General features: G+C 36.9%; 2 protein-coding genes across 2 annotated transcripts in view; one reads left to right on the forward strand and one right to left on the reverse strand.

Annotated features, from left to right (window-relative positions):
• LIPC (lipase C, hepatic type) overlaps positions 1-5,867 on the forward strand; it is a 14,646-nt gene extending 8,779 nt beyond the window's left edge. The window contains exons 6-8 of the mRNA XM_031055951.1: positions 2,244-2,364; positions 3,059-3,277; positions 5,460-5,867. Of these exons, the coding sequence (XP_030911811.1) occupies positions 2,244-2,364; positions 3,059-3,277; positions 5,460-5,565 (446 nt within the window). The 3' untranslated portion in view covers positions 5,566-5,867. The remainder of the gene's footprint in view (positions 1-2,243; positions 2,365-3,058; positions 3,278-5,459) is intronic.
• Positions 5,868-9,734: 3,867 nt separating this feature from the next.
• Positions 9,735-13,019, reverse strand: part of ADAM10 (ADAM metallopeptidase domain 10) — a 39,657-nt gene continuing 36,372 nt past the window's right edge. Inside the window, 3 exon segments of the mRNA XM_014306454.2 lie at positions 9,735-11,923; positions 11,926-12,009; positions 12,481-12,607. Of these exon segments, the coding sequence (XP_014161929.1) occupies positions 11,886-11,923; positions 11,926-12,009; positions 12,481-12,607 (249 nt within the window). The 3' untranslated portion in view covers positions 9,735-11,885.

Consider the following 13,019-nt stretch of genomic DNA (forward strand, 5'->3'; position numbering starts at 1 on the left):
CTCCCTCCTGCCGCAGGGCTCTGCCCCCGCCTGCCCCTCGCCCTGGGGTTGGGGAGCGTTTCATATGTTCGTGCGCCCCGGCAGGAACACTGAAGGGATGAGGAGAAAGGCTTCCAAAGGCTGCTTGCATTATATAGTTGGTCTTCCCACAGTGCCCGGTTACTCAGATGCATTATCATAGATTAAAAACAAAAACAAAAAACCAAACCAAACCAAAACAAAAACAAACAAACAAAGACCAACCACCAAACCAAACAAAAAATTCAGGTACTTTTAAAATAATTTTGGAAGTCTTCCACTAGCACAGCTGTGAAATATTCAGTGATGACTCCAGAGGGGTCTGCAGAGCCCTGAATGATACTCAGAGCAGTTGAACCTGCTGAATTTCTTCTTAATACAGTTTAAAATGGCTCAGGAAGACACTTGGAGCAGGTTTTAAAACTCCAGAGGCTGTGTCTAGTTCCTGACGTTATCTTGCTCCAGCACAATCAGGGCCAGGACCCCACCAGAATCAGAGAATGACAGACTCTGGGATGCGTTGCCTGCTGCTCCCACACCTGGGCACGGAGATGTCATCACCGTGCTGTGTTCCTCTCTGGATATGGAGCTAGTTTCAGTCTGGGGTAAAATATCTGTGTCCTATTGGCTTTGATTGCAATCAAACATGTTGCATTTTTATGCTTAGAGCTGGTTTTGCGTAAAAATCCATCCTTGGCACATATGTGGATAAAGTACCCCAGACAATGATCTCCTTTCACAAAAGTTCCTAAACAAAGCAGCAGCTGTGGGAAGGTGCTTACAAAGTCATCTTTGTAATGCTTTAAGAAAAAAAGATCATGTGAGAAGCACAAATAGAAGAAATTTGAGAAACTCAACATTACACTTCACAATCCTCTGTGTCGTCACAAAATCTAACATTTACTTTTCAAGCTAATGACATAATATTCTGGAGCATACATCAGTCCAGCTCAAACAAAACCCCCAGTTTGTTACACGGAAGTTAACATTTATAATAAAGCTGTGATGGGACTCTGAGTTTTTATATGATTTTTCCTTTAAGTAAACACCATAATCACAGCAAAACCTTGGGCTGTGTCTGATCATATACTGAAAAATCAGTTTTTACAGAGAGAAAACCCAGAGAATGATTAGTTATAAAAGTGATCTGTAAACAACCCGCTCTGCCTTGGTCCTCATCAGGTTTGTGGCACAGAATCAGCCATTTTGTTTTCTACTGAGGGACACATTCTCAGAATACACTGTTCACTAACATACAAGAACTATAAAACAATGAAAGGATACAGCTGTTCCAGCAAATACTTTCCATCATGAGCACTCTGAGCTGCACAAAAACCCCTATCTGTGCATGTGCATAAAAAGATGATTCAGTTAGAGGTGTGGGAGCCATTCTCAGACGTAGTGAAGACTGAAGTGAGTGAAGAGGCTCTACTCAAAAACTAGCATGCAATAATGTTCCTTCATATCTAAATCTATCAGTTTTGTCTAGAAAGTTGCTGGAAGAATGACCAGATAGAAGAGTTCTGGACATTCAAATGTGGCTGACAGTATCTGTATGCACATGCTTGAAATCTATATTGTTGGGGTTTTCTTTTTCATAATTTTCAAAATATCAAACTGATGACTTCTTAGGCATTTTTCATGCTGACAATACTCAGTTCAGACTTTCTTTAACAGTGTTGTTCTAGAAACTCCCCGGACCCTGAAGCATTAATGACATTGTTAACAGATGTGTGTTAAGCACAACATATCATTTTGCAGTCAAGGAAAGTTTGAGAGTCATCTGTTTTGCAGGGCAATTTTCCAGTTGATCAGAGAAACAGCCTGACCACATTGCATAAGGTCTTTGATCTGTATCATACATCTCTAGTCATGCCCAGTCACAAGGATTTGCCTGGTCACTACATAGAGGGCTTGCCAGAAATTCTGACAACTAAACTTCAGAAAAGCTGAACTATTTCCCACAGAGGAATGTTTTATCCCAAAAAGAAACTCAACACTGATTACCTTTTTCTCTATCCTTTAAATAAAGCAACAGGACCACAAATGCTAACAGCACAGCACAACCAGGAAAAATGACAATGTTTTAATTTCAACAAATTAGGTTGAAAAATGAAATAACCATCAACTTTCTGCTCTGAAAGGCAAAATTCTTTTGCCTCAGAAAACTATTGATTATTTGACCATTAATTTTTCCACTTTTTGCCAATTCTTCCTTCCTACAGTGTATCATTATCAGTTCAAGATCCACATCATCAATGAAATCCAAGGCAAGCCAATAGACCCAGCTTTCACCATGTCTCTGACAGGGACTAAGGCTGATGCTAAAAACCTGCACATCCCACTGTGAGTATTGTACCACATGTAATTGTGCATGTGACAAAAGATGCATGTGACAATTTGTAATATCATACCACATTGATAATCATGCTATGCGGGAAATGGTTTAGTACAGCTAAGTGAACATGAACTGGAAATTGTCCTCTCTTCACTCATACTCCCTGAAAGTCACAAGTTCTTACAATGATGGTGCAGTTTCTGCGGAAAAAAATTTGTTGGAATACAAACAGTAAATTTGGAAATTTTTCTGTCCACTTACCTTGGTCCATCCCATAGCTAAGACAGGGAGGTATAAACAATTAAAACACAAATTAAAAAATCAGCTGTAATTAAGATAAAGAAGTTTGGATATTTATCATGATGGACCCTATCTGTATTAACAAAGGCAAAGGCAAGAGTGTGGGTCAGCATTTGCTTTAGCAGGCAGAAGTTGTAACATAGATGCTATTATGGGACACCTTTTCTTTTGCTGTCAGAAACCACTACTGCTTCATCAGCTGTTCAAGCTTCTGCCACTTGTGCTTCTTTCCTAGCACGTTGTATTATTTCATCACTTTTTTGCACCTGGAGGAAGAACATCCTTGAGACATTAAGAAGCAAACATAGTTCTTGCTCTGGTTTTCAGAGGAAAAAAATCCTGGTTTTTTCACTTTAATTCATAATAATTAAGATAACATTATTCTCATCTTGTTTTCTGTAGAGTTGAAAGCATTACTGGGAATAAAACCTACTCCTTTCTCATCACCCTGGACAATGATATTGGTGACATCATAATGATCAAGTTCAAATGGGAATTACCTCCACTTTGGGGAAATATCTGGGACACATTTCAAACCATAATACCATGGACAAAGGGCACCCATCGACCAGGACTTATAGTGAAGGAAATAAGAGTGAAAGCAGGGGAAACACAGCAAAAGTAAGTGTAATGAGAGCACTCAGTAACTCCACAGGATTTTGGCATCCAGTTCATCCCAGTTCAAACACAAACATCTGAGCCCCAGCAGTCACACCAATGAATGTAATTACCTCACTCCATAAGGACCATATGAAATTTCAATGAAACAAGATACTGTGCAAGATAAATAATGATTTCAACATTAACATAGTGAAATATTCAGATTCCTACTTACAAAAAAATATGCCAAATCTTAATTATTTGACTTTCAATACTTACTTCCTAGAGAAAGCATCACCATTCTTGAAAGTACTCATTAGAAGGATCATGTGCTGTACTACAGAGTCCTTTGATTATTTTTGGTGTTCTTCTTTCCCCTGCTTGTTTATTGCTTTGAAACTGGATCACCGTGTCTGAGCAATGCTAACACATTTGAAACTGCCTACTCATGCAGAGAAATTTCAGCCAGAAGACAGAATAAAAAAACTTATAATGATTCTCCACTGCTTTAATCCTTTGAGAAATTTTAACTGAGCAGTTTAATTAAGGTTAATGAGAAAAGCACCTTACCTTTAACTGAGGCTCAGTCCTAGAAGGCAATTTTCCTTGGTACATTCCCTTTCTTACCACCACAACTGGTGCAGACTTCCTGCAGAACAACTCTTACTGGCAGAGCTGCATCTCCTTAAATATTGACACAAAAACAAATTAGACAATTTAAAGAGACCTTTCATAAGACAATCTGAGTGTGCTGGGGGGCAGAGGAAGGATCATATTCTCCGAGGTTGAATCCTCCTAAAAATGTATTTTGGAGGTGTTTTCTGAACCGGGCACTTGGTACGTGATTTTAATGGCTCCCGCCATTAAAATCAAAGGAGTTCCTCTAACATCTCCTGCTATTTTAAAAGCCATGACCCAAAATCAGTATTGAAAGCAAATTAAAGCAAAGCATACACTGCAAACTAGGGAGCTCTGTTTAGGTGCAGGTGCCTGTACCTTGAGATAAAAGGTATGAAGGTGAGAAGTCATTTTCCTAACCAGGAAGCTCTTATCCAATGCAGCTGTGCCAGTAACCTGGCACAAGCTGATTACTGCTGATGTATTCCTTTCCTTATCTAGGAAATTATTAAGTGAGGGGGGCTCTTATACTGACAAAAATAATGTTGGTATCTTCAGCTACCTAGTGCTCCTTAGAAGCTTTTTTTGCTGCAAGTGGAAGCAGTTTGTGCCAAGCTTTTAATGGACACTGATTATGTGCTGGGTTTTGTTCTTTGCAATCTGGGCAGTGACATTCAATTATCACTGAAATACTGCATTAATGTTTAAGGGGGGAATGAAAGATTATTAGGTGGTTCTAAAAGGAGAAACAAAGAACACTCAAGGAAAAGTACTTTCTTCAAAGAAAAAAGGTATGTAGAGTTCTGCCTTCCTCAGAATACCAAACATTGTGTATTGCAGAATCAGCAATTTTGGAAATTCAATTATTAAAAAAGTAGTAAACATGAAATGTATTTTGACTTCTCTTGTGCTTTCTCAGGTATTTGAACAGCTGACAATCTTTTATTGTTATACACATATCTATATCCATATGTTAGAGATACTAACATCTAGTATCTCTGCCTCTAGATGTTTGTGATCTTTGTACACATGATGAAAGTTCCTTTGTTAGATTATCTAATGGCAAAGACTTGAGATGTAACAGCATAAACTTAAAAAACAATTAAGAAAAAGACCATTATGAGCAATAAAATAACCCATTCCAACATTTGGTTTCAAATATTTCTGTAGCATATGCAGCTGCTGATGTTAGCATCCTACATAACTGATTTTTAGCAACCTACCAGCTAAATACCAGTATTCCAGCAGCCCAAATGGGGCAACCATGCTGGTAACAGTGAGAGTTGGAGCAATGCCCCCCTGACAGGAAAGCCCAGGTGACTGTGAGGGTGTGCTGTGGAGACACCCACAGGGACACCAGGGAGACACAGCACAATGCCCTCAGTACCCAGGGGCTCCCTGCTGCTCTTCTCCTCTGTCCCTGTGGTCTGGCAGGCAGATACAACTCTTTCCTGACAAGCCTACAAAACAGAAAGCTGCTTTCCTGTAAAAGACAGACTGAAGAACGGCCTGAAGATTGGGAGACTCTAACTAATGTTAAACTTTCTAACCAACATTGTACTCACATGCTGTCTTTTCTTTCCAGAAACACATTTTGCCCCCAAAGCACTGACAACATTCACCTTCATCCTTCCCAAGAGAAGATATTTGTGAGCTGTGAAGATCTCTTCCAGAGCCAAAAGAGAAAATGAGCAAGAATACAAAAAGGCAACTCCTCAGCAAAATATTCAAAATATGATACATCTAGTAAAATGTTCTAAAAATTCACAGTCAAATATCCTAGCAGTTTCAGAGATGGTAAAAAAATACATTAAGATATGTAGTTTTTGTCATCTGGCAGTAAACTGAAATATGCTCTTTGTTCATCTAGGAGCATACTCTGAAAATCATCAGTGAGCAGCTTCATCAAGGCAACTGTCAATTTTCAACTGTTTAAAATCTGAAAAAAAATCTGCTCGCCAGAAATAAAAATATTATTTGACAAAATCATCGTCATAAGCCTTTGAAAAACTTAATTTTGTTGGATTTAAGGGAAAAAAAGAAACTTCATTTCATGGTATGCATTGAAATATTAATAGCTATGACTATCAGTTAAAACCTTGCTAAATTATTTCCTAATGGAGAATTAAATAGTTCATAAAAGAAAATACTACCAAATAGATATAAAAATAGAAAATTTTTAAGCTGTAATAACCATATGAAAACCCCAATAATAGTATAATCTAAAAATTCTATAATAAACCTTGTTCTCTGAAAATGCTTTGCTATTTAACTAATTTAATTAAAGAACTGATTTAAATTACTAGCAATTTAATTATTTGAATTATACTTAGTATACTACACAAAGTTCTAGCACAATTAAGTTCAGGTAATTTTTTGCATTTAAAGCATATTTAGCCATTCAGGTAAGGTTTGAGATTTTTATATTCTAAATCTCTGTATACCAGATTTTGGCATGACTTGAAACTACCAGAACAAATGAAAATGGTTAAACCTTCAAAAAACTTCAGAGCATATAAACAAACTTTGTAAGGTCAAACATATACAATTCCCTTGTTTCCTCTGTCAGAATATAAACAACAGAAAGGAACATTATTGTCTCAGATTGCTTTTATTCTATGGTTTGTGCAGACTGAAACAGAAATCAATGTATACGTATTCATTTGTCACTAAAATGCTGAGCACAAGATTAATTAAAAATTAAGGTTTCTTGAACTCTGAATTTGGAATGTAATTTGTGTTAAATGTTCTCTAAGTGGTAAAAAAATGTGCAAGAAAGTGCTAAGACTTAAAGCAAAGCATATTTTTTAATACCAAGATACTGCAGGGAATTTTTAATCAAAATATCCAGATGTTATCAGGAATAAAGTGGGATTTATTTAGATTGCCCAACAAATGAAGAAGCTGAGCAGATCCTGCATGCAGTGAACAGTGATCAGATGTGGAATGCAGGTCTCTCTGCCAACCCTTCAGAATATTAACTCCTTTTACACGCTGTTTTCAATAACTATCATCCCTTTAAACAAACAGGAATACTCCTCAATACAGAATCAGAAAGGCTCACAAACTACAACAGGACCTGAAGCATACTTAGATCTCAAATGAGAATTGTTGTCCATCCTGAGGTGTACATGTCAGAAGCTGTTCCAATATTTAAAATGGCTCCTAGGAGTAGTATCATGATTAGATCAATATTTACCTATTTAAATACAAATTCCATGCAAAAAGATCCTTGTTCCTCAGTGAAAATAAAGGTCTGTGCTTTGAAAGCTTCTGTTCAATGAAGCAAACTGGTTTTTTAAACACAAAAGTATTTCCACCTTCTGTGTCAAAAATTACAATTTAAGTGATTAATTTCATGCTTCAGGTTGCTACCTTGAATATTTAAATTTTGCAACATAATTACTTTATGAGAGCTCTGTAATACATTCTGTGTCTGTGTAAAAATCAGTAGCTGAGTCCAATCAGGAACGTACACAGAAGGAAACTTCAGCCAAAAGTATGTGAGCGAGTTAGGTAGGCACCAAGGCCTTTTGTTTGGTTGATTTTTTACATTTGCAGTAGCTATAATCCACTGGAGGGACTCAATTGCTAGAGACCTAGTGAGAGCATTTTTAGGGGCATGAAGTTACAATGAACCACGTCCTGCAGAATGACAGGCAAGGAACAAATGACAATGTGGCCATTTTAGTGTTCCAAAGCACAATGGAAAATGAAAGTAAACAGAGAGAGAAGTATGTGTGGCTAACTCAAATTAGGCATCTCTTTAGATTGTTTCTAGAATTGAATTGTTGCTTTTGCAAAAAGCTGCTAAAGACTTGCTTCTGTTTCAGGGTTTTCTTTTTTCATAAAATTCTTGTCTATTTAGAGAATTTAATACTGTCACTGAAATTGCATTTACATCAGTTATCACCAACTTTCTAAGCTATGAATTTTGTAAGCTTTCTGAACCGAATCCTACCCCTACTCCTCAAAAAAAATCTTTTTTCAGAAGAAGTTGAAGGATGACAAAGCAAGAGAAAGGCTAAAAAGAATTGGGCTGTACTCCAACAGTACAGAAACTACACTCTTAGAAACATTTCAGACATCAAAATTGGCACTTCTTGCAAATGACTATCACTTTCTTGGTAAGGAGGCTGATAAAGGGATCTAAACTTCAGGAGAAGCAGGCATTACTTCAGGAAAAGCAGGTGGAAGAAGGTTTAGAGTTATCTATATTGTGCTAAAACCCAAGAAGTGGGTGTTGGATGACTTCTAGTGTTTGTGAAAAAGCATTCTCCAGTTCTCAACTAAGTGAAGATGGTATATCCTCAGATAAGACAATTTGAAAGGTTTTAAAAAGCCAAGTAGGAAAATTAAAAGAACAGTCAGTATGTGAACTCCTGCAGATATGAAGATACTTCTGATGCCATTTTTCACAAATCATACCAAACAAATTCTGTCCCTGTTTTGACAGCCGTTACACTAATTTCTGATATAACATGGAATAAAGCCCAAGCTGTAATACATTCAGTCTCACCGTGCCTGAACATAAAACTGAAGTCATACCTACAATCTCCAGTGCCTAAGGCGGTGCCTTACTCTGTGCTCATGGGAATTACTCCTGTCTCTCTCCATACAGCTGACCTGAGACCTTGGAAGCCACCAGGTGCTTACTCCTGTCAGAGCACACCCAGCTCAGTGACAGAATGGCTGCTGTCCTTTTCATCACCTCTCTGTAATAATGAACTTCCAATGTTCAGAAATAAAAGCCTCTTCCTTCCTCTTTTTGTGTTTTTCCTGAAAGAAATATTGGAACACTAATTAAAACCCAAATTATATCAATGGTATTGTATGGTATAAAGTTTCATTGCTTAAGAGGACTTTGATGCCTTTGTCATGCTCACACCATTCTGACTACTCTATATATGGTTCTACATGAGGTAAATGTATACATTAAAAAATGCAAGATGAATAAATTAATAGGTACAAATAAAACTATGTCAAATATTAGCTAGAAAAAATTATGTACTGGTTTGTTTCACTTATACTTTAAAATATACATGAAAACTTGCATTTGAGCTGCTTAGGCATTATTCCACTCCTCTGGGCTGTGTTCTTACAGAGATTTAAACACAGCCACCACCACCTCTATGAGGATTTGCAGAAGAGCTCTGCTCCAAGGGATTTTCTTTTAATGCCCTTTGCACAGACAGTGCTATTTAGCTCCAGGGAGAAGCACTTCTATAAAAAGTCCTGGGGGTGGTGGGGGGAGCTTTGTGAGGAAGGAACTCTGAGTGTGCTTTGATAACATCAAAGTCCACCCTGCTCCCTTCGGGAAACAGATGTCCAGGCAGCCACTCTCAACAAACAGCCTGAAGAATGGAAGACTTGCAGGACCTGGCTTTGAAAAGCAGTCTTATCCCTTAAATCAGCCATGCAACACACACAAAAACCCAGCGACCCAGCTTAGCCTTGCAAAAAGCACATTTGCTCCTTCTGTCTCATCCACCAACTGTGTATTCAGAATATTGCATATTAATTCCAATATTCCTCTCGAAATATATTTCCAAAGGTATCCATCAGTAACAATGATGCCAGGCTTGAACATCCCACCAGCAACTAGTTTTTCATTTTGGAGGTAAGAAAAGTTTTATTCCTGTGATCATGTAAGTAATTTAATTTCATGGCTTTCTCTAAACAGGTTACACACATTTATTCTTATATATAACTGCAGGATGTTAAAACTGAGAGGGACACTTTGACAGACATAGTACAACTACAGTTTGGCATGACAGTAAAAGCCAAAAATCAAGCAAAGTGGAATGTGTGTATTCCTCTTTGCTTTCAGGGCTCAACAAGTAAATGGATCTTCAGAAGATGATTTCATCAAGTCTATTTATTAATGCATTTCAAGTTTCAAAAAACCTTACATATCTTTGCACAATACTTTATTTTTTGCATTTTTTAGTAAAAATTTCCAAAGTGAACAAAAAAGAGACTGTATAAAACACAGTGGACATGAAATCGACAGTAGTATTTCTGTTTCATTGTCTTGAACTTCCTTTCGGCTTTACCACATCTTGACTTGCAGTGGAGAGTTCAGTGCACATTTCTGTTTTCAAAAAACATTTAACTTAGACTCAAAATAAAATAGGGCAGCATTTGTCTGCCAAAATCCTACCACAGGATAACATTACAGGCAAAAAATTTACATGTTCCAAAGTCTACCACACTCAAGAAGTTACTAAGAACTCTTGCTGAATAAAAGTCACCATTTTAGAAATGCAAACCCACTTCCAATCTTTGCACAGTCTTAAAACAAATGTATTTAAAATGACTCAAAAGCAACTACATACACTTCTAACTAGTTAAGATCATTTAGAATTATTTATATAGTCTATTGGACTTGGGGTTTCATGTACAAAATTTGTCTCTAAACCATGTACAAAAAGCTGTATTTTGAAAAAGTTACCACATACTGTACAAGTTTACAAGGAAGAGATCCCATTATATTCTGTAACATTTTTGGCCTTGCTGGCTTGCGTCACATTATGAGAATGATTGTGTAAACCTTATACTCTTAAAAAAGAAAACAAAACCAAAAAAAAAAAAAAACCAAACAAAGGAAGCCTGTCCAACCCTTAGTAAATTTTCTCCTAAGCAAAGCCAGGAAAATTATAGCCATTTGCATCTCTAATTAGCTTGGTGCTTTTGGAAAACAAGCAATAAATACATCACAAGCTTAAACATTTTGTAATGCCCCCTTTCATCTCCTGCATAGCAGTAAGCACCTTAAGACATCTTTTATTCATCTTCAAAAATGCCAATTATTTACATTCATAATAAAAACTCTGGAATGGGACATTGTGCTGTTGAACTTCACTACTGGTATAAATGTGGGAAAACTGGTAGTCCTAACTACAGTTTTAACTCTGCCACAGTAGCCAGGCAAATCACTCTACTTTAGTGGTTATCAATCAACAGTATCATGCTGAAAAGTTATCCAAACACCTGATAAATTAAAAAAGAAAATAAAAAACTACAGCTTTTTTTTTCTTTCCACATCCCTTAGAACATGAACTTGATTACCAAACTGTAAGAATATCTGAACAGCCCAAATAAAGTGGTTGCAATTTTTAAAACAAGTTGAATAACAGGCAAATTTTTCTAATAAAGCATGGAAATAGTGGATCTAACTATTCATTATTTCACTGAATAATCAGACAAATTAAAAATATTTATGCTGAGCTACAAGGAAGACACATAAAACATTTTTGAAACATTCTGACATTTGCAAAGTTTGCAGAACACCTGTTAAATCTGTCTAAGACCATCCAGGCTTGTATGCTGTATTTTAACAGCTGTTGGATAAAGATGAAATGAGTGCTTGAAACAACTTTGATAATGATAAAAAAAGTGTGATTGGATTCAAAATTGCTGTGTAAAGCATCACAGGACCCTTGACCACTACACACCATCATCCTCTGTTATCCTGAGTATGTCAATTAAACAGTAATTTCTTCATTAATAGCGGAAAAGTTTTATAATACAAAGAAACATCCATATTGCAATTCTCTTGTTTACAATTGCACACAAGTACGGGTGTACGTTAGAAATACATGTCTGCATATAACAATGTATATACATTGACAAGTAATGTCTCCAATGCTGAGGTGGTCTAGCTTCCTAGCCTTGTCTGGCAGTTGAAAAATAGATCTTTTTCTCAATTCTTGAGTAAAAGTTTTACTACAGCCATATTTGCCTGCAAGTGAAGAAAATGCAGCAATGAAGAGCACAGAAGGGGGAAAGAACCATGATATGCTAGGACTTTGTGCCACTAAATTAAAAATATTCAAGAAAAACACTTTTCTTCTTTTTGAGCTGGAAGATTCTCTCATTAAAAATTAACCACTTCCACTTGTTTTGAGGGCATATCATGCTATTTTTTTTCCTCTTCAATTTTTGAGAGTTAGACTGGGGACAATGACTTATTAGGTTTTCTTTGGAGTGAGTTTTCCCATTGTAGGCACTAGGAAGAACCAAGGCAAAAAGCTGCAGTCAGCGTCTCATATGTCCCATCTGATAACTCTCTCGGGGCCTTTGCCGCTGTGGGGGCTGAGCGGTTTGTGGTGGTCTCCTCCTTTTTAAAGTGCCTGTTTCAAAGAAAAGTAGCCATTATTAAAATTAATTTTTAAAAACTCAAGTTATTCCCAAAAGAGTTGCCCTGGCCATGCAAATTAAATACAACTATTGGTCTGGAAGACTTTGGATTTAGACCTGCAAAGTTTTAACTAGATGAGTAACTGCATGCAGGACACACAGAATATATTTCAGTACCTCAACAGCACTTAAACAGGCCAATTCTTACAAAATGTAGCATGGAATAGGAAATAAAAGAAACTCTGATGCTGGAAAAAGTCCTTAAAGCTTTATTTTGATTGCATATTATGTTATAGGAAAATCAGACAAGAATTAGATTTTCATTAATTTTTTCACCGGCATTAATTCCATTTGTAGTTTCACAGTGCCAGCCTAAGAACTGTAGGTTGAAACACCTGAAATTTCTCTTTAGAACTAAACAGCTGTGGAGAAAACCTATCTCTATAATTAGCTGCATTACTCACCTGGAAGTGGTTTATGAGGAGGCAACTTTGGATTACTGCTTGGAGTATGAACACTGCATATCTTAATGAAGCCAGCCATTAACATGATCAATGCAATTCCCATAAGCAACACTGCCCACCAATAAGCCTAAAAAACCAAACCACAACAACAAGATTGTGAGGGGGCTGGCACACATGCACAAGAGACAGAGGACACTGAATATGGCTTTTCACTGTGTTCCAGAAGTCATCAAAAAGCTTTCTGAAACATCACCAAGAATATCCAGCCTAACATTTGAAAGAAATGTCCCCAAAGGCCTTCCACAGAAAAGCCCCAATATTTCCATTCTAGAATCAGAAGGGTACTTCACACAAGATGCACTCCAGCAGAGCAGTGTAAGCCTCAAACAATCAACAGCTTACACAAAATTGCCTATGCAGCTCTCTAAGGGTGTTTCACTCTAGCTCCTCTTCAGTATATTATTATTATTATTCTTAAAGTGACACCTAGCACAACAAAAATGATGAATACTAAAGATCAAAATATTTAGTTCCTTAAA

The sequence above is a fragment of the Geospiza fortis genome, unplaced genomic scaffold (genome assembly GCF_000277835.1).
Source record: "Geospiza fortis unplaced genomic scaffold, GeoFor_1.0 scaffold171, whole genome shotgun sequence".
NCBI classification, from domain to species: domain Eukaryota; kingdom Metazoa; phylum Chordata; class Aves; order Passeriformes; family Thraupidae; genus Geospiza; species Geospiza fortis.